This window comes from Nerophis lumbriciformis, linkage group LG34 (assembly GCF_033978685.3).
Source record: "Nerophis lumbriciformis linkage group LG34, RoL_Nlum_v2.1, whole genome shotgun sequence".
In the NCBI taxonomy this organism is placed as follows: domain Eukaryota; kingdom Metazoa; phylum Chordata; class Actinopteri; order Syngnathiformes; family Syngnathidae; genus Nerophis; species Nerophis lumbriciformis.
The window spans coordinates 1,270,222-1,297,277 of NC_084581.2; the positions used below are offsets into that span (position 1 = coordinate 1,270,222).

The window sequence follows — 27,056 nt, forward strand, 5'->3', positions numbered from 1 at the left end:
GCTAAGCCTTCTGGGTAATGCAGTACATAAACATTTGCTTCCTAGTTTACATGTATTTGTATATGTAAACGTTTATTTATCCAGGGTAAGACAATTAAGAACAAGTGAGTTTTGACCTAGCAAAGAGGCAGCATTTACATTTTTGAGATGTTGAAGTCTGATAATAATCTCTCTTTGTCTCTAATTTACCAACAACAATTTGTGCTATCGCTCTGAACACAAATTATCTTAATATCCGGGGGTAAATGTGTTGGGACTTCAATGAATGTTTGAGATGCACACTTTTCAAGCGTAAAACATACACAGAGAATGTCTGCAACTTGTGGCCGACAGAGCAGAGTGCGGGCAATAAGGAAGCCTTTGGTGGTATTTCTTCCTGTAATTATAATTATTACTATTATTAGTTATACTGATTTAAAACAGTGCTGTAATTTGACAAAGAGCTCTGACTATGGGCTTTCACTGTCATTTAGTGTCCACTTTTTAGTCTGTCTGGTATATGAGGAAAACATCAATACAGTATTTGTTTCCACATTTTTGTTGAAATCCGGTGCTTTTTGAGGTTAAGTTTACAGGAACACTTAAAACATTGATACCAAATGTATAAAATCCAAAGTTTAAAAAAAAACAAAAAACTTTTGCCATAGCTTTTTCAGAAAGAATTCAGACATTTTAGGCAAACAATCACAAATAAAGCCTGTGAATTCCCGGAGGAACTGATTACTGTTAAAACAATAAAAAGTCACGTTTGCCTAATAGGATTTTTGTTTTAAACAATACCACAACCAGCTTTTTGTCAAGGCTGTGTTGACTTTTGCATTTAGCACAATTTCTCCTAAATGCAAAGTATTTGATGTCTGCTCTGAGTGGTGAGGTAGAAAGATGGCGGGTAGAAACAGAACCCTGAACCCTGAATGGTCTCTTGTCTAAAGTATCCAGACTACAAACTACAACAGAATGTATGTAGGAATGTACTGTAAATGCTCCAATTAACGGCTCTATTAGATTCACTACTAAAGTCGTCATGCGTGTCGTCCACAAAAGCAAATAACCGCCAAGCATCTCTAATTAAGGCAAAAACATTAACAGCTGTGGCTGTAGACAACCTCTTTGTGGTAACTATTTTACAAAGTCCACACGATCCATGCAGCTTTATCTAGTGCTGCAAGTGCTGTCAAATTAGTGTTGTTGAGTGCTACACTTCTGGCTATTATTGTTTACAATCCACTCATCAGCACTATTCATGCTGACTCAGCAGTTTGCTCCTAAGCGCTATTACCGGTACAACATTGGTTGTGTTGCTGTCGTGTCGTACATTACACTTGTTCATACATGAGCATGTGGTCAAAAAGAAATGCAAGTTTCCCCTCTGCTTTCTCACGCACTCCAAATCAATACATTAAAGTTACATACATATCATATAGTTTTTAGGGGTGTCCCAATACAACTTTTTCATTTCCGATACAATACTGATTTTGGAGCCTTGAGTTTTGGCCGATACGATATTAAGTTGATATGACATCCGTACAAATCATAAATAAATGTATTAAAAAGTAAAAGGAAAGGCTTGATCAAGTGAAATTACTCAGAGAATAAAGTTCGGTATGAAAAGCACTAACACTATGACAGACTTATGCTGTCTTTAAATTGAGGCTGAGTGGTAATTTCCTTTTTTTTTGGCGACACCTACTGGCCGTAGTACATAAAGTTAAGCTTATGACGCAGTAAGTTGAAGGGTGCGGACACGTTTGTTACTGGGTACTTTCTAATAGGCTTTTGCCTTGGAGACTTTGTATGTGTAAGCAATATGCAACTATAATGATGTATTACTTGTTTATATTGACAAATGTGCTGGTTTAGACTGCAAATTGTTCAATTAAGGACACGTATTACATATGTCGAGCTAGTGTGCTATTTTGTGCTCAGCTGTTGTGTAGCTGTTAGCTCCGCATAGTCTATAGTAGGGAAGTTCCGATCAGGGTTTTCTGATACCGATCATCCATTACTGATAACAATACTAATGAAATGTATTAACTGTGAATTTGAAAACTATTAGCAGTTTAACAAGATCAACACAATATTAAAACTACTTCCTTATTCTCTTGTACTAGATACAATTGTTTGAGCAAGACAAAGTCAATCATACACAATAAATAGACAAAATCAATACCCATTATCTGTTAATCTTAAAAAATTGTTATAGGAAAATAAAAATATCGATCTAATAATACTAGTATCAATCTAATATTGATATAATGGATCAATTCGCCCTCCTCTTCTATGTGTACTTCAAACTGTGACAATGCTGTTGTTATATTATCCTCTCTCTGTACTCGTATTAATCTACTTACTTTCTGCTGTAACATTGTTCCATTTACAATTCTTCAACTTTACTAAGCAATTATTTATTGGTGTTGTTTAAAGGTAGGTTAGCTGTTAGCTTAGTTATAGCATGCCTGATCCTGGCTTGCTATAGGTGTGTAACATGTTTAGCCTTATCCTAATACTTGAGTATGACACTTAAAGAGGACCTATTATGCAAAACCAACTTTTCTTACCTATTGGTACCTGTTTTTTTGTATTTGGGATCTGCATAAGTACCGAAAATATGAAATCAAACCCTGGCGGCGATATTTATATAACAATCTTGCCTTCCTTCATTCTTCCTCCAAACAAACCGTTTGGAATTTGGCCAATTTGTGACGTTTTACAATTGGTGATGTCAACGGAAAGCTCCATATAAGGTAAAGTTTTACTCAAAGTGCTTTGCGCGAGTCCGCCATTGTAGTCTGACATTTCAGTCAATAAGTTCCTTCTTTTTCTCTATCCTCTTGCGGTGGGGCAGATTGGCTCGTATGTGCACATGTATCCTCCGCTGTTGCCATTTCTAATACAAAGTAGCATATACTTCTCGGCTCCACACTGTGTATGGAGATACACAATTAGCTGTTGGCTTTTCAGCATTTGTGATCGGCATTGAAAAGTATGGCGATCACTTACTTTTTCAAGGAAAGCAGCCGATACTGGTTGGCGACATCCCTAGCCTATAGCCTACCATGTTTACCTTTTGTAAATGACTTGACTAAAATACAAGAAAACACCAACTTTGTGTGCTTATTGGAGGACATTTAGATGTTAACTGGCTGTCCAGCTTTGCACAAGTAAACACACTGCAGGACTGCTTGTATCGGACATTATATCACAAATTTTACATGCAAGAATATGCAGTATCTTCCAAATCTTGTTTTTCTTTTTGTTTCAGACCAATATCCAATACAAATATTGGATCGGGACACCCCTAATTTTTATAATAATATAATATAATGACTTTTCACATTCCTTTCTCTAATTATGATGATTATGATGATGATCCTTTTTTTGTGGTTTAGGTAAATAAACGTCCCGGCTATAATCAGAGCATTTACAGTAACTAGCAGAAATGCGTGAGTGTAGACGACCACAATGTAAGCCCCCGGTTGTTATGCTTCTCCAAAGGATGAGGCCTTGTCCTTCAGCAAGTCCAGACACACGTGGCAACTCCAGCTTCCTGTAGAAGGACACAGAGATGTTCTATTTTCATATAAAGTGTTGAATACTCGGATAAAAAACAAAACAAAAGTGAGTGTCCTACCATCAGGGGGCTGTGTCATGGGCGGCTTCAGGCAGTACATGTGGTAGCCTCTGTCGCAGTCATCACAGAACAGAAGCTGATCCTGCAAAAACACCACACTTAAAACACCTCAATGCGGAAACACAAAAAGGCTTCTTCTTTTTTTTTCTTCTTAAATTTGAATTTACGGCGAGAGCCTAAAGGATCCTTTCAGTCCTAAGTGATAGAGAAAAGTGCATACGTCGTTTTCTGAGGTGCCGCAGAGGCTGCACGACTTGCACTCAATGCACTGCCACTGGTACGTCCTCACGGCGTGCATCATGTTGTCTGTGAACTGCAGACATGTCGGGTGACCTGTAATGTAGAAATGAGGTGACGTGGTAATGATGTGCTATCAGTAACATGCGAACAGTGACATGTGTTCCTACAGCCTGTTTATGAGCACCAAACATGATGTGTTTACTCCACTTTCGAGAGAAGCGGCATTCAAACGCTCGCTTTTCATGAAATATATATATATATATATATATGTATATATATATATATATATATATATATATACATATATATATATATATATATATATACACACACATATATATATATATATATATATATATATATATATATATATATATATATATATATATATATATATATATATATATATATATATATATATATATATATATACACATATATATATATATATATATATATATATATATATATACACATATATATATATATATATATATATATATATATATATATATATATATATATATATATATATATATATATATATATACACACACATATATATATATATATATGTGTATATATATATATATATATATATATGTGTATATATATATATATACACACCGGTATATATATATGTATATATATATATATATATATATATATATATACATATATATATATATATATATATATATATATATATATATATATATATATATATACTCACAAGTTATTACTTGCTTGCATAAATAAAATTTGCTTAAAAAAAAACCCCAATATCCCAATATTTGGATACAAATGCAATTTGGTAGTTAGAATGTCAAAGAGGAATGTTTTTAAATGTTTTTACTGAACTGCAAGTCATTGATTTTCTCAAAACCTGGTGACAGTAAGTATAGTAAGAATTAAGTGCACGTTTTGAAAGTCTCTGCAATAATATATCAAACTAGGTACAGATGTACAGTATATTAATAGACAGACACTGTTCCCCCAACTTTGTCTACCAGGCAACCTAGTGATATTAAATGAACTACTGCTGACATTATGTACATTTCTTCTATGACTAAAGAAGCCAGTCAGCCTCAGCCTCCTAGGCGCAAGCTCCGGCCACCTCACCTTCCCAGTTTGTCAAGCTCCTGCACTCCCTGGCTCTCCAACAATGTCAGCTCCCAGGCTTCCCAAAGTCCATCCATCGTCTGCTTCCGCTGAGGTCACAGAACAGCTTCACCCACTCCCTCGAGATAGCATCTTGAATCCGCTTCATAACGGGGGGCTGGTGTTGGTAGCTGTGCAGCTGCTGACACACAGCTTCTCCAGTACCAGTTCTTTGTCCTGCAAGGTGACCACTTCTTTCAGGGGCGCTACCCACCTCTTTACCAGCGGGGGCGCCGCCAGTTCTTCCTCCTGCCAAGCCGCAACATCTTGAAAGTCTGCCGCAATCTCCAGAGAAGTACAGTGCGGCGTGGATGGACGAGCGGTACCGCAAGGTGTTGATCAAGCTAGAAATGGAAGATCCGCTTCTTGCGATGACACCGCATGAGGCCAAGCTCGCTCCAACCTCAAAGCCCACTCAAGCTAAGGTCGCTCCTGCTTCAATGCCCGATCAAACCAAGCTTGCGTCAGCTTCAAAGTCTGCTCAAGCCAAGCTCACTCCAGCTACAAAGTCTGTCCAAGCCAAACTCACTCCAGCTTCGACGCTCACTCAAGTCAACTTTGCTCCAGCCGAGTTCTCCAAAGCAGCCATGCAAGCTCCAGCCGAGCTCACCCAAGCAGTCCTACGTCAAGCTAAGCTGCCACCTCCTGCACAGCCTACGCCGCCAGTCCTCCGTCCAGCCAGGCTGCTATCTTCTGCACGGACTCCGCCATCATCCTTTTAAGTGGGTCAGATGCCACCATCCTTGTCTCCAGCGGGTCTTCCTACGACGCCCCCATCCTGTTCTCTAATGGGTCTTCCGACGATGCCACCATCCTCGTCTCCAGCGGGTCTTCCGAAGACACCACCATTCTCGTCTCGAGCAGGTGTGCCGACGACACCACTATCCTCGTCTCCAGCGGTTCTTCACCAGCTCCGCTTCCAGCCCAGCAGCCTGCTCGCTTGGCTTGGAAGCGTCCATCAGGTGCTCGCGGCCTGCCTCCTCGTCAGCCAGTCCATTCCCAGCACTTGGACATGGACCACAATGGCTGCTGAGGAAGTATTCTCACCCACGTCTGCCTCCTCGTCGGCCACATATGTGGCCAGTTCATGGACGGCCTTTGCGCCGTCAGCGGCAATGCCATTACACAGCTGCGGAAGTTCTGTTTTGGCCCTCGTTCACCTCTTTGTCGGCCACAAGTGTGGTGGCTTGTTCGCGGATACCCGCCTCGCCAGCTGCAGCGGCATCAACTGACTCGTCTCCGGTGCCTTCGGGGACACTTGGCCTGGCGACCCACTGCCAAGTCCTCCCTTGGAATGTCTGGAATCCGTCCATTAGTGAGCGGGAAGGGGGTCCTCTCATGACCTGATTTCCTTGGTCATGTCTTGTTTTGTGTTCTGTTTTGTCCTCAGCGCCCCTCCCTTTGTTGACTTTTCTTGTTGCAATGGACACTAAATGCACACACCTGTCTTCAGTTTATGATTAGTAGTCCCACCTGCCTCCTTAGTTAATCACTCGCGAGGCGAATTTGGTAGAGTGGCCGTGCCAGCAATCGGAGTGTTGCTGGTTACTGGGGTTCAATCCCCACCTTCTACCATCCTAGTCACGTCCGTTGTGTCCTTGGGCAAGACACTTCACCCCTTGCGCCTGATGGCTGCTGGTTAGCGCCTTGTATGGCAGCTCCCGCCATCAGTGTGTGAATGTGTGTGTGAATGGGTGAATACTGTCAAAGCGCTTTGAGTACCTTAAAGGTAGAAAAGCGCTATACAAGTATAACCCATTTATCATTATTTATTTATATTCCTCAGAGACCCAGCATTAGTTGCTGGATCAATGTTCGCGACACACTCTATCTCAAGGGGCTATCTTGAATAAATGAATTGCTTTAGATACAACTTGTATACACTATATTTCTATAATATTTTGTCTACCCCGCCTCCCGCCCCAATGCAGATGGGATAGGCTCCAGCCCCCCTGCGACCCTGAGAGGGAGAGGCAGTAGACAATGTATGGATGGATGGATGTAAAGTGTTTGATTCGTGAAAGATTTACCATTAGCTAAGATTTCCTGCCTGAATACAGTAGAGGAAGATAGTAGAGGCTCAGTGCTGCCCTCTCGTGACTTGGAGTTTATTATCAGTTAGTGCAGCACTGTGGGGACTCACCAGAACGTCCACAGTCCGAGCAAGACACCAACTCTTCTGCTTGGCCCGTTTTCCTGTTGGAGTCCTGGTCTCCAAGGCAGAAGTCACAGTAGTCGTTGGGAATGATGACACCGTCTGGACCCTTCTGAGCTACACCCATAACACACACACACACACATACCTGTTAGCAGCAATTGTAGTATTTGTTAAGTATTGGAGCGTTGTAGCGTACGTTTGTGGTTCTCAGAAATGCGTGGTGGAGGAGATGGTGCAGGATCACTAACTCTCTCCTCCTCGCCCTCCTCCTCGGCCAGGTGGGTGTGAGTGTAGTGGTAGCTCAAGCCAGGACGATTCTTGTAGCGCTTTCCACAGACTGTACACGTAAAAAACACATATTCAGACTGGGTACAACTTACCTCAAGCAAATATTGGCAGTAGTACTGTAGCACTGCATGAATGGACAACATTGTTACTTGATTTTATGTTTTAAAACTACAAAGAAGTATGAAGACCACATCAAACAGGAAGAAAAATAAGACATGACAAAGTCATACAATTAAAAGAATAAAGTCGTAATTTCATTAGAATAAATGTAATTGTATATTTTTAGTATAAAGTCATAACACAAAACAAAAGAAAAAAGCTGAATTTTATGGAGCTTTAGAAATATGAGAATGACATGAAAACATCCATTACTAAAAAGTAAAAAAGTAATCGTAACAAAAGAAAAACACATAATTACAATTAAACATACAAGTTCTTTTTTGCAGTAATCTCAGAATATAACTTTTTCTTTTACATCTTTTTTTAACATTAACTTCATTGTTGTAAAATGTTCGAAGTCCTCACAAGTTGACTTTTTTTCCTCACAATACAAGTTTATAAACTTTATTCTGGTAATGTAATGACTTCAATGTCATAAATAAATAAAAATGTTTCTCAAAAACGTACTTTAACTTTGTAATATCACGACTTTCAAAACTTTTTACGTGTTTCTAAAATATTTTCTGGAAAAAAACACATTACTTTTTTCTTATAAAACATGTTTTTTTATCAATACAACTTTATTCTGGTATACATTGTATCTGGACAGTATTCACAACGTTTCACTTTTTCCACATTTTGTTATGCTACAGCCTTTTTTCAAAATGGAAAAAATGTATTTTGTCCTAAAACTTCCACACACAATACCCCATAATGTAAAAACTTTTTTTGTTTCCCCCCCCCCCCGCAAATTTATAAAAAATGTAAAACACATGTGCATAAGTATCAAGACCCTCCACTCAATATTTTGTTGATGCATATTTGGCAGGCCAGGCGTCATGTTTGGAGGAAACCAGGCAATGGTCATCACCAAGCCAAATACTATCCCTACAGTGAAGCATGGTGGTGGCAGCATCATGCTGTGGGGATGTTTTTCAGCGGCAGGAACTAGAAGACTAGTCAGGATAGAGGGAAAGGCGAATGCAGCAATGTACAGAGACATCTTGCATAAAAAGCTGCTCCAGACCGTTCTTGAACTCAGACTGGGGAGACGGTTCATCTTTCAGCTGGACATGAACCTTAAGCCCACAGCTAACATTTCAAAGGAATGGCTTCAGGACAACTCTGTAAGTTTCCTTAAGTGGCCCAGCCAGAGCCCACACTTGAATGTGATTGAACATCTCTGGAAAGATTTGAAAATGGCAGTGCACCGACGCTTCCCACCTAACCTGATGGAGCTTGAGAGGTGATGCAAAGATGAATGGGCAGAACTGCCCAAAATTGGTGTGGCAAGCTTGTGGCATCGTATTCAAAAATACTTTAGGCTGCAGTTGCTACCAAAGTTACATCAACAAAGTATTGAGTAAATGATGTGAATACTCATGTAAATGTGATTTTCAAAAAAAACTTTTCAAATTGTCATTACAGGGTATTGTGTGTAGAATTTTGAGGACAAACATGTTTCTATTCAATTTTGGAATAAGGCTGTAACATCACGAAATGTGGAAAAAATAAAGCGCTGTGAATAATTTCCGGATGTATTGTATCTTAACATTTTATTAACATTACAACTTATTTTTCTAAAACACAATTTATGTAACAATAATATTTTAGTCCAATAACTTTACGACTTTTTTCTCGTAAATGTGCTTTTATTTTCTGTTCAATGTGGCCTTATAATTATATGTATTCAAATAAAACAAATACAAACATGTACAGGATGACTGAGTGTCATATACTCATGGAAATAATCTGGAAAGAGGAGTACAATAAGACTCCATTTCAAAATAAAGTAACCCATTGGCTAATAATAATACAAAAGGTTAATAATTTTTAATTGGCGCTGAAGCCATTGTAGAATTTTACATAACACCTTTTATTTCTTCCAGCAGTTCTGCAGCAATGTATTGCCAATTCTTCCAAATGGTCTTTTAATATTTCTACAATGGCTACAAAAGTGTATGGGGAAACATGCACGCGTCAGAGCTATCTAGTTAGCCAGGTAGCACGTCTCAGCATCAAAAGCGCGTTGCTGACATGCGTTTCCATTCAGCGTGTTAACAAGCATGTTAAGTGTTAGAGATCTGCAAAAAGCACGCAGGTCGCTAGATAAAAACATTCACGGTGCCTCGGGTTCCGGTACCTTCTTCAGCCTTTTTTGAGTTATGCTTTTGTTTGTGTCTATCTGGAACAGAGGAGACAAACAGGCAGACAGAAAGAACGGACAAGACATAAAATGAGGATGAGATGTCATGTTTTGTTCATTCATCAGTTCACATCCTTGCTCTGCAGGAGAGTAGCATGCTAATCAGGCCTGAACCGCAAAGTCTTTCTTCATGCTGCTAAATGCTGCTTGTTGGAATGCGAGGGGAGGGGCTACGACTGACAGGTGACAGGAAGTGACTTGAAATGTTATCACAATCACACTCGCTTTTGGAGACTGTGGGCTTTAGGATAAACTAACATGTCCATCACACACACAGGTATTTATTAGATTAGACACGTCCATGTTTTGTCGCTTACTGTCGCAAACATAAGGTTTGTCCTGGTCGTCCGCGCTCGCCGCTTCTGTCTTCTTACGACTGGAACCTCTGTTCTGGAAAGAAAAAAAATGCATCAACTGGTTTCGAAATGGTACAAAAAATATTATGCTATAAAATTCAGTGTTTGCTGCTTATCATTACTATAGTGAGCCATTTATAGTGTTCTTCCGCTTCTAAAATATTGTAAAAACAAAAATATGCTTCTTTTTGACTTGAGCTAAGGTAGTTAGTTACAGTATGTGCTGTTTCTTTACAGAATATACTTTTAATACACCGCCCCCTGGTGGGCTGAAAGGTCAAATACCATAAATGCTTCAATCAAATTCTATAGGTGACAAAGGTAAATTACCGCAAGGTTATTGTTGTTTTAATGAACTCTGCAAGATGGCAGTAGGTGCATTTAAAGTAGCATGAGCAGTAACTCACTTTTCCTCTGTTTCTGTTCTTCCTCTTTGGAGTATCCACTTCAAAGTCTTCATCATTTTGACAGCTGTCGCCATTTTCCTCTGCCTCTAGAACCCGCTACATAGCAAACATGCAAACAAATTATACTTATTATTAGGGCTGCGAATCTTTGGGTGTCCCACGATTCGATTCAATATCGATTCTTGGGGTCACGATTCGATTCAAAATCGATTTTTTTCAATTAAACACGATTCTCGATTCAAAAACGATTTTTTTCCCGATTCAAAACAATTCTCTATTCATTCAATACATAGGATTTCAGCAGGATCTACCCCAGTCTGCTGACATGCAAGCAGAGTAGTAGATTTTTGTAAAAAGCTTTTATAATTGTAAAGGACAATGTTTTATCAACTGATTGCAATAATGTCAATTTCTTTTAACTATTAAATGAACCAAAAATATGACTTATTTTATCTTTGTGACACAGTGTGTTGTCAAGCTTATGAGATGCGATGCAAGTGTAAGCCACTGTGACACTATTGCTCATTTTTATTTTTATTTTTTTTATAAATGTCTAATGATAATGTCAATGAGGGATTTTTAATCACTGCTATGTTGAAATTGTAACTAATATTGATACTGTTGTTGATAATATTCATTTTTGTTTCACTACTTTTGGTTTGTTCTGTGTCGTGTTTGTGTCTCCTCTCAATTGCTCTGTTTATTGCAGTTCTGAGTGTTGCTGAGATAGGCTCCAGCGCCCCCCGCCACCCCAAAGGGAATAAGCGGTAGAAAATGGATGGATGGATGTTATGGTATTGCTTTCTTGGATTGATTAATTAAAAAAAAAAAAATAAATAAATGAACAAAAACAAAAAAATACGATTTTTTTAAAATGAGAATCGATTCTGAATCGCACAACGTGAGAATCGCGATTGGAATTCAAATCGATTTTTTCCCACACCCCTACTTATTATTATTATTATTATAACCACATTGTTACTGGTCGCACAAATCTACGGCCACAGACACATGTACTTCCAAACAAAAGGATCTAAACACCTGTAATACTTGCGTACAAATGTAACTAAAACGTACTAAGTAAACACATTTAGTTCTTTTGTATAAAATAACTAAAAAGTAGGTAAACACCTGTAGTACTTGTGTACAAAAATAACTAAAAGGTAAACACCTGTGGTTGTCGTGAACAAAAAGTAACTAAAAAGTAAGTCAACACCTGTAGTACTTGCATACAAAAGTAACTGAAAAGTAAATCAACACCTGCCGTACTTGCATACAAAAGTAACTACAAATTAAACACATGTAATTATTGCGTACAAAAGTAACTAAAAAGTAAATCAACACCTGTAGTCCTTACCTGCGAAGTAACTAAAAGTAAACACCTGAGTATCTGCGTACAAAAGAAAGTAAACATCTGTTTTACTTGCGTACAAAGTAACTAAAAGTAAACACCTGAGTACTTGCATACAAAAGTAAGTAAACATCTGTTGTACTTGCATACAAAAGTAACTAATAGTAAACACCTGTAGTTCTTGCGTACAAAAGTAACTAAAAAGTAAATCAACATGTACGACAGGTGTTGATTTACTAACTAAAAGTAACCACCTGAGTACTTGCATACACAAGTAAGTAAACATATGTTGTACAAACTGCACTTGCAAACAAAGTAACTAAAAGTAAACACCCTTAGTGGTTGCGTACAAAAGCAACTAAAAAGTACATCAACACCTGTACTACTTGCTTACAAAGGTAAGTAAAACATAAGTAAACCCCTGAAGTACTTGCATACAAATCTAACTAAAAGTAAACACCTGAGTACTTGCATACAAAAGTAAGTAAACATCTGTTGTACTAGAATACACAAATAACTAATAGTAAACACCTGTAGGTCTTGTGTGCAAAAGTAACTAAAAAGTAAATCAACACCTGTCATACTTGCATACAAAGTAACTAAAAGTAACCACCTGAGTACTTACGTACAAAAGTAAGTAAACATCTGTTGTACTTGCATACAAAGTAAGTAAAAGTAAACACCTGTAGTACTTGTGTACAAAAGTAACTCAAAGTAAACACATGTAATTCTTGCGTAAAAAGTAACTAAAAGTAAACACCCGAGTGCTTGTGTACAAAAGTAAGTAAACATATGTTGTACTTGCATACTAAAATACCTAAAAGTAAACACCTGTAGTTGTTGCGCACAAAAGTAACTAAAAAGTAAGTCAACACCTGTAATACTTGCTTACAAAGGTAAGTAAAAAATAAGTAAACCCCTGTAGCACTTAATTACAAAAGTAATTAAAAAGTAAGTAAACCCCTTTAGTACTTGCATACAAAAGTAACTAAAAGTAGACACCTGTAGTTTTTGCGTACAAAAGTAACTAAAAAAGTAAATCAACACCTGTAGTACTTGCATACAAAGTAACTAAAAGTCAACACCTGAGTGCTTGCGTACAAAAGTAAGTAAACATATTTTGTAATTGCATACTAAAATAACTAAAAGTAAACACATGTAGTTGTTGTGCACAAAAGTAACTAAAAAGTAAATCAACACCTGTATTTCCAGCATGGTCTCCTCTTCCTTTGCCAAATTGTTTTTTTTCTCCAGGAGGTTGTCCGCCCTCAGTAGGGCCTCCAAGGCAGTGGCCTCCCCAGGGGGGCCCTCACGCTTGGGGGCCATTTCAGCCTCTGAAGACATGAGATTAAAAATAAATACACATTTTTCTAAATGGCTCATATGTACAGTGCAACAAGTACACCACAAGGCGGCGCTGTTATAAGAAGGAGTGATTTTAAATTTCTCACCCAACAATGCAAAACACCCACTGTAACTCTAAGATGTTTATTTTGTATGACCACCCAAGTTGGTACACGCCTTTATGGTACGAACATGTGTGTGTAAAATTTCAAGAAGATTGTTAGAAAAAGATGGCCGCCATCAAACAAAACATATCTTCCACTTATCAACTAATTGTCCATAAGTCATTGATCATTTGTGTTTTGATTATAAAACAACACACAACACTAAGCATTTTTAACACAATCACACACACTAAATGTTTTTATGCATGTAATGGAGATTTCTGCTCATATTAAAACTATTTGAACCTTGTGCCTACATGCACACTAACCCAGCTCAGGAAGTATTAAATACACAATCCTGAGAGGGGAGCAGTCGCATTCCTCCACTGTGTTGTGATTGATATCTGGGCCACACTGCACAACTTTCTATTCTTCTTCATTGGCATGAAGAACGATATAGTGCAGATGACATGAAGTGTGAGTGTGGAGGGAAGTAAGGGGAATACAACGGCGGCGAAGCTGAAACAAAGACTTGTCTTGGTGGCTTATCAGGTTCCCAAGCCATTCCTTTGCGAGAAGCCTCTCCATAAGACACACACACACGCATACACAAACAGAGCACATGCACACACGCACATCGTATACACACAAGAGCATGCATGCAAAAAAAACAAGCACACACACATCCACTTCATAAGACTCACTTACAGTCTAATGCCTCATGGTCAAATGATTAGAGGCCCAGTTAAGGTGTTTCTGTGTCGTGTGTGTGTGTGTGTGTGTGTGTGTGTGTGTGTGTGTGTGTGTGTGTGTGTGTGTGTGTGTGTGTAATAGTGAGAGGGGGCATTGATTTGGAGGAGAAAATGAACCTGGAGACCTGGCTAACCAGAGCCAGATGGTCAGATAGTGAGCCTGAGCGCCACTCAAAGGGCAGGGTTTGGAATTACACGCACACACACACACACACACACACACACACACACACACACACACACACACACACACACACACACACACACACACACACACAACACCGGTACATATTACTTATTATGACAGGGGTCTCCAAAATTTCACCCAGAGACCATTTGCGACCTGCAGCCTGTTTTTTTTATTGGTTTACAGAATATAATGAAAAGGTTTTACATGCATCAGGGACCTCATATACTAAACGTGCGATCGCGCAAAAACCTTGCTTACGCACTTTTTCAGGGCAAAGTTGAGAAGTATCGAGCACTGCACGTGAACTTGACGTGGAAATGTGCGTAGCCTCACGCCAACTTCATGCTTCACGTACGCACATCTCTACAGGCCGTGGATACTTTGGCAACACACAAAGGCGGTCATTCGGGCTTTTCCAACATTTGATTTCAACAATGTAAAAAAGATCGAGGTAAGGACACAAAGTTAACTTTTTCGCCAATGCATTTAATGCTTCATATTCATATTAATATTTGTCTATTCATTTATATAGGTCAGTGGTTCTTAACCTGGGTTGATGGAACCCTAGGGGTTCGGTGAGTCGGGCTCAGGGGTTCGGTGGAGGTCAAAACACACCCGACTCATCGTGTAAATAAAAACTTCTCCCTATCGGCGTATTACGGATACGGCAACAGCAGAAGTCAGACTGATTTGCAGGTGTGTAATTTGTTGTGAGTTTATGCACTGTGTTGGTTTTGTTGTTTGAACAAGGTGATGTTCATGCACGGTTCATTTTGTGCACCAGTATAAAAACATGGTAACACTTTAGTATGGGGAACATATTCACCATTAATTAGTTGCTTATTAACATGCAAATTAGTAACATATTGACTCTTAACTAGTCATTATTAAGTACTTATTAATGCCTTATTCGGCATGGCCTTAATTATAACCCTAACCCTCTAACCCTGGCCCTAACCCTAACCCTAACCCTAACCAAATAACTCTAAATTAAGTCTTTGTTACTTAGAATATGTTCCCCATATTAAAGTGTTACCAAAAACATATAACTTTGTCTTTAATTTGAATTTTTTTACATTTATTTTTCACTAAAGAAAGGTTCGGTGAAGGCGCATATGAAACTGGTGGGGTTCGGTACCTCCAACAAAGTTAAGAACCACTGATATAGGTGATCATTTTGCCACCTATTGCGGTCACAATGTGTTCCTGTGACTTCAGCACAGCTTCATGGCCAGTCGGCCGGACAGCAGCAGCCGGTGGTTGCGGTACATTTAGGGCACCGGGGACGGTGGAGGAATGTCCCGACTTTGTGTCACAAGAAGTTCTCCGGTGTTATAATAATAAATTGAGTAATCAAACAAGAGTCAAAGTCTTTCATATGCTGGCATGTTTACATTTAAAAGATTACAAACCAAATATTGCATCATTTTCACATGAAACTCTAATCTGTCTGTGACCAGGCTACAGTATGAACACATTTTGTTCACCCTTCTCTTCTAAAGTTTGGTTTGCTTTGGTTTGGTTTGAATCTATTTCGAACATGTATGCAATTACAAGTGATACACCATATAGTTTACATATTTACATTTCTCTTTACAACTTGTTCAAAAAGAAGTAGGAAGAAGCAACGCTTATTTAATCATACACCTTTTCCATTTCATAGCAATTTAGTAGCACAAATTCACTTCTTGTCCTCATTTTGTAACACAATTTACATCAGGCTATAGGCTACTAGGAGCTAGCAGCTACCCAACAGCTAAGCACACAATAGCACACAAGCAAAACAGACAAAATAAGTGTCCTTCATTGAACAAAATAACAGTCTGAAATGATCAGTAACTACTATAAAATCTACTGACATAAATAAGTTAAAACTGTACGCTACTTCACAACAACAGCGGAGCATGCATGTGCCTGTATGAGCCAATCTGCCCCACAACAAGAGAGGATAGAGAAAAAGAAGGAACTTATTGACTACAATGGCGGAAACTTTACCACACGTGGATAATCCGCTGACATCACACTTGGGAAAAACGTCACATTTGGGGAAAGTTCCAAAAGGGCTCTTTTAGAGGAAGTATGAAGGAAGGCAAGATTGTTTTTATAATAATCCCGCCATGCCACCATGGTTTGATTTAAAATGTTCAGGACTTAGGCAGCCCCCAAATACACAAAAACAGGTACCAATAGGAAAGGAAAGTTGGTTTTGCGTAATCGGCATTCTTAAAAAATAAACCATTTACAAAAAGATAAAGAATATGAATACTGACTATCCTTTTGTTTTGGAAAAAGTCTGGATATCCCTGCTGTAAGAGTTCCTAATGACGTTACCATGACAAGAATTTTATGTCCCTACGCTGTGATGAAAACCAGAACACACACTTGACATTATTTAGAAGCAGTATACACAGGAAGTTACATTCTGTGTGATTATGGTCAGTGCAGCTAGCTTGTGTGTGCGTGTGTGTGTGTGTGTGTGTGTGTGTGTGTGTGTGTGTGTGTGTGTGTGTGTGTGTGCATGTTGCCTACCTAGTCTTAGCTCACAAAGGCGAAGCTGTGGGTCGAGGGGTGGGTGGAGTCTCCTCTTCTTTCTCCAGCAACGTGCAGGGTAGGCATACATCTGTCCCGCCGCCTTGCCTGTCCACACACACATAGGAGACAACACAGGCAAACAGGAAGAATTTTAACAACCAATGTCAAGCTTCAGCATTGGAACACACACACACACAAGTATGTGAGTGTTCAGGCTAATGTTGTACATATTTCAGGAAATCCTGCCCGTGCTTTGAGATGCAGTCCCTCCCATACATGAGGTAGACTGATAGCGATGTTTATTTGTGTTCCTGGAGCCAGCATGAATGTAACATAATGTGCGTCAGGTTTGCCACAAAGTGTAGGGTGCGGCCCCTGAACCATCTATTTGTATCTAGCTTTCTCCCGCTCTGTACAGAGAGCAGCCTTGCTGTGCTGTTAGTACGTGTGCAGGCGACACAGGTAGAATGTACATGTTTGAATATGGAGAAATATATACCGGTAAGTGAGTTGTGGAGGAAAATCAGACATTTCCTCTCAAAAACTTTCTAGAGTCTTATAGAACGTCATATAGGAGTGGAAGCTGTTATAGGCATGTGGGGGGTCCCCACATATGCGGTCCCCTCTAAGGTTTCTCATTGTAGCCCATTGGGTTGAGATTTCCTTGCCCTGATGTGGGATCTGAGCCGAGGATGTCGTTGTGGCTTGTGCAGCCCTTTGAGACACTCGTGATTTAGGGCTCTATAAATAAACTTTGATTGATTGATTGATTGATTATAGCTGGAAAAGAGGCGGGGCTAACATATGTTCACTTCCTGTATGTGGAATGACCAAGTGTCTCGAAAGTGTCTCACAATGGGTAACTTTTTTAGTACAGTTGAAGCTAGCAGGTTTAAAATATTTATTTTTTGCTAAAGTCATCTAAAAATCCACAGTCATGACTGGAAATGATATGTGTGACGCCCCCTATGGGTTGTGGTCAAAATGCATTGTAAGACATGCTGGCAGACGTGTTACAAATATTGAATTTTTATTATCATTAGACAAATGAACAATTGCTTATAAAGTTAAAGTTAAATGATTGTCATACACTAGGTGTGGCGAAATTATTCTCTGCATTTGACCCATCACCCATGATCACCCCCTGGGAGGTGAGGGGAGCAGTGAGCAGCAGGGAATCATTTTTGGTGATTTAACCCCCAATTCCAACCCTTGATGCTGAGTGCCAAGCAGGGAGGTAATGGCTCCCATTTTTTTGGAGAATCTTTGGTATGACTCGGCCGGGGTTTGAACTCACGACCTACCGATCTCAGGGCAGACACTCTAACCACTAGGCCACTGAGCAGATTACTAGGCCACTGAGTAGGTTATGGACAATTAGTTGAAAAGTCCACCCGCCCCCGTGTCTCTGCAAAAATGTTTAGCTTTAATGGCGGCCATGTTTTTGGACCAATCTTGCTTAAATTGTACACACACGTGCTTGTCAGTCCCCTAAAAGGTTGTACCTCATTTAGTGGTGACCACAAAGTTACAGTTAGAGCTGAGTGAGAAATTGAATCCCTATAGTGGGGTCAAGCTTTGGAGTTTGATAAATTATACTTTTATAGCGCTTTTCTACCTTCAAGGACAGCGCCAGGTTGTTGTGTTGATGGTGTATTCGTCTGAAAAAATAAGGGGGTCTTGAATGTTTTTCAAGCCAACAAACCCCACACTGATGTAGACGTATATATCTTGTATACAAATGTGTTTTAAATTGAACTGGTCCTAAAGGTACCTTGCTATTGTGCAATACTAAAACATTCAAATATAGTATAGTGCTGCTAATAGCTTTTTGATTGATTGATTGATTGAAACTTTTATTAGTAGATTGCACAGTTCAGTACTTATTCCGTACAATTGACCACTAAATGGTAACACCCAAATAAGTTTTTCAACTTGTTTAAGTTGGGGTCCACGAAAATCAATTCATGGTACAAATATATACTATCATCATAATACAGTCATCACACAAGTTAATCATCAGAGTATATACATTGAATTATTTACATTATTTACAATCCGGGGGGTGGGATGAGGAGGGTTTGGTTGATAACAGCACTTCAGTCATCAACAATTGCATCATCAGAGAAATGGGCATTGAAACAGTGTACAAACCCCGTTTCCATATGAGTTGGGAAATTGTGTTGGACGTAAATATAAACGGAATACAATGATTTGCAAATCATTTTCAACCCATATTCAGTTGAATTTGCTACAAAGACAACATATTTGATGTTCAAACTGATAAACATTTTTTTTTTTTGCAAATAATCATTAACTTTAGAATTTGACGCCAGCAACACGTGACAAAGAAGTTGGGAAATGTGGCAATAAATACTGATAAAGTTGAGGAATGCTCATCAAACACTTATTTGGAACATCCCACAGGTGTGCAGGCTAATTGGGAACAGGTGGGTGCCATGATTGGGTATAAAAACAGCTTCCCAAAAAATGCTCAGTCTTTCACAAGAAAGGATGGGGCGAGGTACACACCTTTGTCCACAACTGCGTGAGCAAATAGTGAAACAGTTTAAGAACAACGTTTCTCAAAGTGCAATTGCAAGAAATTTAGGGATTTCAACATCTACGGTCCATTATATCATCAAAAGGTTCAGAGAATCTGGAGAAATCACTCCACGTAAGCGGCATGGCCGGAAACCAACATTGAATGACCGTGACCTTCGATCCCTCAGACGACACTGTATCAAAAATCGACATCAATCTCTAAAGGATATCACCACATGGGCTCAGGAACACTTCAGAAAACCACTGTCACTAAATACAGTTCGTCGCTACATCTGTAAGTGCAAGTTAAAGCTCTACTATGCAAAGCGAAAGCCATTTATCAACAACATCCAGAAACGTCGCCGGCTTCTCTGGGCCCGAGATCATCTAAGATGGACTGATGCAAAGTGGAAAAGTGTTCTGTGGTCTGACGAGTCCACATTTCAAATTGTTTTTGGAAATATTCGACATCGTGTCATCCGGACCAAAGGGGAAGCGAACCATCCAGACTGTTATCGACGCAAAGTTCAAAAGCCAGCATCTGTGATGGTATGGGGGTGCATTAGTGCCCAAGGCATGGGTAACTTACACATCTGTGAAGGCACCATTAATGCTGAAAGGTACATACAGGTTTTGGAACAACATATGCTGCCATCTAAGGGCCGTCTTTTTCATAGACGCCCCTGCTTATTTCAGCAAGACAATGCCAAGCCACATTTAGCACGTGTTACAACAGCGTGGCTTTGTAAAAAAAGAGTGTGGGTACTTTCCTGGCCCCGCCTGCAGTCCAGACCTGTCACCCATCGAAAATGTGTGGCGCATTATGAAGCGTAAAATACGACAGCGGAGACCCCGGACTGTTGAACGACTGAAGTGCTACATAAAACAAGAATGGGAAAGAATTCCACTTTCAAAGCTTCAACAATTAGTTTCCTCAGTTCCCAATCGTTTATTGAGTGTTGTTAAAAGAAAAGGTGATATAACACAGTGGTGAACATGCCCTTTCCCAACTACTTTGGCACGTGTTGCAGCCATGAAATTCTAAGTGAATTATTATTTGCAAAAAAAAAAAAAAAAGTTTATGAGTTTGAACATCAAATATCCTGTCCTTGCAGTGCATTCAATTGAGTATGGGTTGAAAATGATTTGCAAATCATTGTATTCCGTTTATATTTACATCCAACACAATTTCCCATCTCATATGGAAACGGGGTTTGTAGGTCTGACTTGGTAGGATATGTACAGCGAGCAGAGAACATAGTGAGTTCAGATAGCATAAGAACAAGTATATACATTAGAAATACATTTGATTATTTACATTTGGTTATTTACAATCCGGGGAGGTGGGATGTGGTGGGGGGAGGATGTTAGTCAAGGGTTGACGTTGCCTGGAGGTGTTGTTTTAGTGCGGTTTTGAAGGAGGATAGAGATGCACTTTCTTTTACACCTGTTGGGAGTGCATTCCATATTGATGTGGCATAGAAGGAGAATGAGTTAAGACCTTTGTTAGATCGGAATCTGGGTTTAACGTGGTAGCTAGCTGGCAACGAGCACGTTAATCGCTAGCTGGCAGTTTGCGTTGCTAATCCCTAGTTAACAACTAAAGCGCTAATCACTAGCTATTTTAAAATGCTAACACGGATATAATAATATCAATATTTATTCATGTTTTTATTTTAAACCAGCAAAGTACAGGAAGTATAGTGTACATGTCAATGTCATTTATAAACTACACCACAGTGTGTTGGATCAATTTGAATGTGTAATTAAAGACATCTATATTTTGGGGAACATTTGGGGGAAAATAAATAAATATTTCCAAAAAGTCTAATCCACCAAAAATGTTACAACCCCCTTGATGTAACCCTATGGACCCCGTGCTGAAGACCTCTGGCTTCCACAAACAAAGACAGACATTTAACCACAGAACCAAGATGTGGTTTACAGGTTGGAGTGAGACCTCTCACCTGGCTGCCGCTGGCACTTTTCCATCCAGATGTAGCAGTTGTTCTGGGCCACGCCCGTTTGCGAGTCCAGGAAGGGCATGCGCACGCTGCGCTCGGCACACAGACGGGCGTTATAGCTGCGGCAGTGCTCGATGGCATCCCTGTAGAACTGGTCACCCAGCCTGGAGGGACAGAGGGTGGAAGACATTAGTTGGACACTTTATGTTAGGGTCTCACTTCAATTGGATAGTTGATTTCAACAAGAACAGGATTGGATCCATCGTTACCTGCCAGGTGTGAATTACATTGGTTAAAGTCTGACTTTTTAATGGTGTTCTAACAGTAACGTGTCCCTGGATAAATATTTTCTCAAAACCTCGCTGTTGAGGTTTTCATAACCTTGTGAAGGAAAACAATCTTTCCCCAGGCTTCGCTACACATTTTAAGATTCAGCCTGCTAAATGCCCATCAGCGAGCTACAAACATGGGATTTGTAAGTTTGATAATGTTTTTTTTCTGTATTGAATATGCTAAAACTAGCATAATGTTAAAGAGGAACTGCACTTTTGGGGAATTTTGCCTATTATTCACAATCCTAATGAGAGACTCATATGGGTTTTTTTGCATTCTAATTAGTACTACTTTTCTCGTTCTAGGTGGCTAGCTATGGTGCTAATGGGAGTAATCCATTTAGCCTCTAAATCAGTCTAAAAATGCTTAAAAAAAAGCACTAATTTACATCTTGTGACCCAAGAGCGTCACATCAGTGTGCCAAAAACAAACTAGCATTTCTCCAACAATATGTAACGTTTTCTATTGTTATTTATTTAAACCCGGTTGTATTTTTTTTTTAACTTCTCCGCCTTTTTTTGTAATGTATATTTTTTTCAATGCACTGTATTGTATTCTTGTATTTTAGTCAAGCAATTTACAAAGGGTAAAGGTATAGGATACTAGACGCTAGCAGCTACACAACAGCTAAGCACACAAGCTAGACATACGTAATATGTGTCCTTAATTGAACAATATTGCGGTCTAAAACAGCACATTTGTCACTATAAACAAGTATCAAATAATTGTAGTTGCATATTACTTACACATACAAAGTCTCTGAGTAAGAAGTGTATTGGAAACTAATCAGTAACAAATGTGTCCGCATTATACTGCGTCATGAATCATTGTATCCACAAGGTGTCGCCAAATAACAATTACCACTCCACTTGTGGTGCTACGCAGAGCCTTGCCTAGTCATGCATTTGCTTGTTTTATCCTCTAATACAAGGGCTCTTTTTACATGCACATTGCCTTTCTGTCTCTGCATCCTGGGGTCACATCCACTATGCTAAATCAGACATAACAATAAGTCCATTCCAGACAGGTTATAATAAATAGGTTAGTGTTTTTCATACCTACCAATGTTCTTTATGTTATTTAGTAGTGTACAATGTTAAAAAAAAGATTTGAACAAGAGAAATGAGTCAAACAGAGAACAACGGTAGGTATAAAAACAATACCTTATTTATTATTAACTGTCTGGAATGGACTTAAGCTGTCTTTAAGTTGAAGTGAAATGGTAATTGTTTTGGCGACACCAAGTGATCACAAATATGTACTAAGTTAAAGTCATGACACAGTCAGTTGAATGATGCAACACGTTTGTTACTGGATACTTTCTAATAAACTTCTGCCTTGGATACTTTGTATGTATAAGTAAGAAGCTACTAAAACTATTTGATACTTGTTTGTATTGACTGATGTTATGTTTTATTGTTTAACGATTATTACTTATGTCTAGCTTATGTGCTATTGTGTGCTTAGCTGTTCTGTAGTTGCAAACTCCTAGTAGCCTATAGTCCCGCATGTTTACCTTCTGTAGATGACTTTAGTAAAATAGAATCAATTGTCTGCTTATTGAAGGACATTTAGAACTTTGCCAAATTAAACACACTACAGGACTGATCGTAGTAAAACTAATATTGCAAAGTTTAGTTTAGCCGATACTTGTTTTTTTTATGGTGATATTTAACCGATATGTAATATTAATATCGAAAATGGGCACCCCTAGTGAGTTCAACAGGTCAGTGTTAATATGTGTTACATTTAGAAGATTTTGGACTGTAAATTATATTATGTAGGGGGATCTTATATATATATATATATATATATATATATATATATATATATATATATATATATATATATATATATACACACACATACATATACTATATATACATATAGTATATTTATTTTGTGTATGTGGATGTGTGTGTGTGTGTGTGTGTGTGTGTGTGTGTGTGTGTGTGGTGTGTGTGTGTCTTGTTACTTTACATTTACATCGTCTTCCGCCCCATAGCCTGATTTTTTTAGCCAATTTTTTTTGCCAAATGCGGCCCCCAAGTCAAAAAGTTTGGACACCCCTGCCCGAAGGCATCCAAACATGCCTTAATGGACTATGGTTTGTGTACTGGGAACGAAAATAGGTTTCCCCCAAAATGTTCCCCATCACTATAAAAGCATACAATTGACCAAAATGTCTTTCCCCGATCCACAATTAACATTCATGTGCAAAAAAAGAGGTCTGTCCCCTTTCTTTAGTCCATCGAGAAATGTTTTATACATTTAGCAAACACACGCACACAATGGCTGCAGAATCCATCAGTATGCTGGAAGCTGTGGACTAGAGAGGAATGTGTTTTCTGCCATAAATGTTACATAAGCATCAGAAGACTAAATATGAAGCAAACAAGAGATACATCGTGTAATCTGTGATGTCTAAGTCGTGCTCTTGGTTAGTAAAGCTGCTAGCTCGAGGGTGTTCTCAAGACACACATACGCATACACACACACACTAACTTTTTCCATTTTAATGGAGCCACATAAAGGAAATGCATGTGATGGCACGCACACACACACTTATGTAAGAAGCAGCCTAAGAATTCAATCATTTTTGTCAAGGTTGAATGAAGTATACCTAATGTTTTGTCCGAATGTTGTGTCTTTTTAATGCATCTTTTCCCCCCTTTTCACCTTTCACCTCTCTTTCCCTCCACCCAAAAGCTACACATCTTTGTGAGATCCTTACGTGCTGGTCTCTGTCCAACTTAGCATTCTTTGCATTTCTGTGAAAAACATCTTTTTTTCCCACCCGCTCAGAAATCAACATGTTTGCTCACCATAGAAGGCTTAAATGTAGATAACAGTTATTTTGGATAATGCTGTGGTAATCTGAAATTTCCTTGCTCAGTTCTGTTGTTGTCTGCACACCATGTTCACTCTCTCTCTCGTCCACAGTATGGAGTGCAGCTGGCGCAAGGCAGCAGCACACACCTGACGTAGATTAGAAGCAGCCTATTTAACCTGGCTGCTGACGGCCTGTGAGCGCCGGAACTTTGTCACTGCTTGCAAACCTGTTGATCTTGCCAGAGAACTCACTAGTTCATCGTGTACCATTCATCTAAGGTTTGCCTGTATTTTTCCTAGCCTTGTCTAGCGTTTTTAGTTTGTACTTTGTCCTTATATTAACTTCTTTCATGAAGTATATTTTTCCTAGCCTTGTCTAGCGTTTTTAGTTTGTACTTTGTCCTTATATTAACTTTTTTCATGAAGTATTTTTCCTAGCCTTGTCTAGCGCTTTTAGTTTTGTGTGTTATCTACCATTGGCCACCGACTCTAGGAAACTGGCTCCCAGGTTCATTGGACCATTCCCCATTGTCAAGATCATCAACCGTGTTGCAGTCAAGCTCCGTCTCCCAAGATCTCTCAAATGCCATCCTGTCTTTCACGTGTCTCGCATCAAGCCTGTCGCATCCAGCCCGCTCAGTCCTCCTGAGGTACCGCCTCCTCCACCCAGGCTGGTTGAGGGTCACCCAGCGTTTACAGTAAACACCATCTTGGATGTGAGAAGAAGGGGCAGGGGATTCCAATACCTGGTAGACTGGGAGGGGTACGGCCCGGAGGAGCGGTCATGGATTTCAAGATCGCTTATTATTGACAAAGACTTGATCAAGGAATTTTACATTCGATTCCCAGACAAGCCAGGTAGGCCGCCAGGAGGCGTCCGTTGAAGGGGGGGTACTGTGGTAATCTGAAATTTCCTTGCTCATTTCTGTTGTCTGCACACCATGTTCACTCTCTCTCTCGTCCACAGTATGGAGTGCAGCTGGCGCAAGGCAGCAGCACACACCTGACGTAGATTAGAAGCAGCCTATTTAACCTGGCTGCTGACGGCCTGTGAGCGCCGGAACTTTGTCACTGCTTGCAAACCTGTTGATCTTGCCAGAGAACTCACTAGTTCATCGTGTACCATTCATCTAAGGTTTGCCTGTATTTTTCCTAGCGTTTTTAGTTTGTACTTTGTCCTTATATTAACTTCTTTCATGAAGTATATTTTTCCTAGCGTTTTTAGTTTGTACTTTGTCCTTATATTAACTTTTTTCATGAAGTATTTTTCCTAGCCTTGTCTAGCGCTTTTAGTTTTGTGTGTTATCTACCATCACCTTTGTTTTGCTACTTTGTGCTTCCTCCTAAATAAAAGGAAGAACAATTGTACACAACACGTCTCTGCATCCTTGGGATCCACTCCACCAAATCCTAACAAATGCTGCTTGAAAATATGAAACATTTGTATGTAATAGGGGTGTCCCGAATCTCAATACAACTTTTCTCTTTTGATACAATACCGATATTGGAGCCTTGAGTATTGGCCGATACCGATATTGATCCGATACGATATCAGCAGGAAACACACAAACTTTTATTTTCTAGTGTGGAATATTAGAAAAGGTTTAATCAAGTGAAATTAGTCAAACAGAAAACAATGGTAGTTATGAAAAACACTAATCTATTTATTATTAGCCATCTGAAATTGACTTATGCTGTCTTTAATATGGAGTAGAGTGGTAATTGTTTTTTGGCGACACCGAGTTGTCACAATAATTCATGAAGTAAAGCTCATGACGCAGTAAGTTGAATGATGCGAACATATTTGTCACTGGATACTTTCTAATCGGCTTTTCCCTTGGGGACTTTGTATGTGTAAGTAATATCTACTAAAATGATTTGATACTTGTTTATATCGACAAATGTGATGTTTTAGACTGCAATATTGTTCAAAGGACACATCTATGACATATGTCAAGCTTGTGTGCTATTGTGTGCTTAGCTGTTGTGTAGCTGCTAGGTCCTAGTAGCCTATAGACTTGTAGTATTGATATTTTTAGATACATGAATAAATAAATAATAAATCCCAGCTATATATAACGGCTAGCCAGCCAGCGTGTGGTTGTACATTGTGTGAACATCACTCACTTGTGCCTTAGGAGCTGTGTTAGACATTGTCGAACACAACTCATTAGCAAGTGTTGCTCAACTTAACTCTCAATCAGTGAGGATTTGTGCTTGCCAGTTCGAGTGACGTGTGCACAGCTGGACTGCACAGACTGACCACTGTTACATACTGTATACTGAATGTATCTATAGAAAGTGTATGTACAACTCTTTAATAGATTTAATTTAAAACATTCCTGTCCGCCTGCCTAAAAGTGTTACAGCTGTATAAAATGGTAGTAGTTTTTAAGTAAAAAATGTTTGTAAATATTGCAAAGAACACATAGCATGAACAGGGACATGGAGAGGAAATGGAGTTGGGTTCCCATACAGGCAAAGTTAACACATTAGTAACAAAA

General features: G+C 39.1%; 1 protein-coding gene across 2 annotated transcripts in view; it reads right to left on the bottom strand.

Annotated features, from left to right (window-relative positions):
* Positions 1 to 2,279: 2,279 nt before the first annotated feature.
* The window catches only part of dpf3 (double PHD fingers 3), a 32,341-nt gene continuing 7,564 nt past the window's right edge, over positions 2,280 to 27,056 (bottom strand). Inside the window, exons 2-12 of one of the 2 annotated variants that reach the window (XM_061929121.2) lie at positions 21,391 to 21,551; positions 16,877 to 16,984; positions 13,158 to 13,291; positions 10,607 to 10,702; positions 10,161 to 10,233; positions 9,781 to 9,822; positions 7,387 to 7,527; positions 7,176 to 7,304; positions 3,852 to 3,964; positions 3,632 to 3,713; positions 2,280 to 3,547 (exon numbers count right to left, since the gene is read on the bottom strand). In XM_061929121.2, coding sequence (XP_061785105.1) covers positions 3,480 to 3,547; positions 3,632 to 3,713; positions 3,852 to 3,964; positions 7,176 to 7,304; positions 7,387 to 7,527; positions 9,781 to 9,822; positions 10,161 to 10,233; positions 10,607 to 10,702; positions 13,158 to 13,291; positions 16,877 to 16,984; positions 21,391 to 21,551 — 1,147 coding nt within the window. In that variant the 3' untranslated portion in view covers positions 2,280 to 3,479. The remainder of the gene's footprint in view (positions 3,548 to 3,631; positions 3,714 to 3,851; positions 3,965 to 7,175; positions 7,305 to 7,386; positions 7,528 to 9,780; positions 9,823 to 10,160; positions 10,234 to 10,606; positions 10,703 to 13,157; positions 13,292 to 16,876; positions 16,985 to 21,390; positions 21,552 to 27,056) is intronic. The other variant, XM_061929122.2, reaches the window with a different exon arrangement.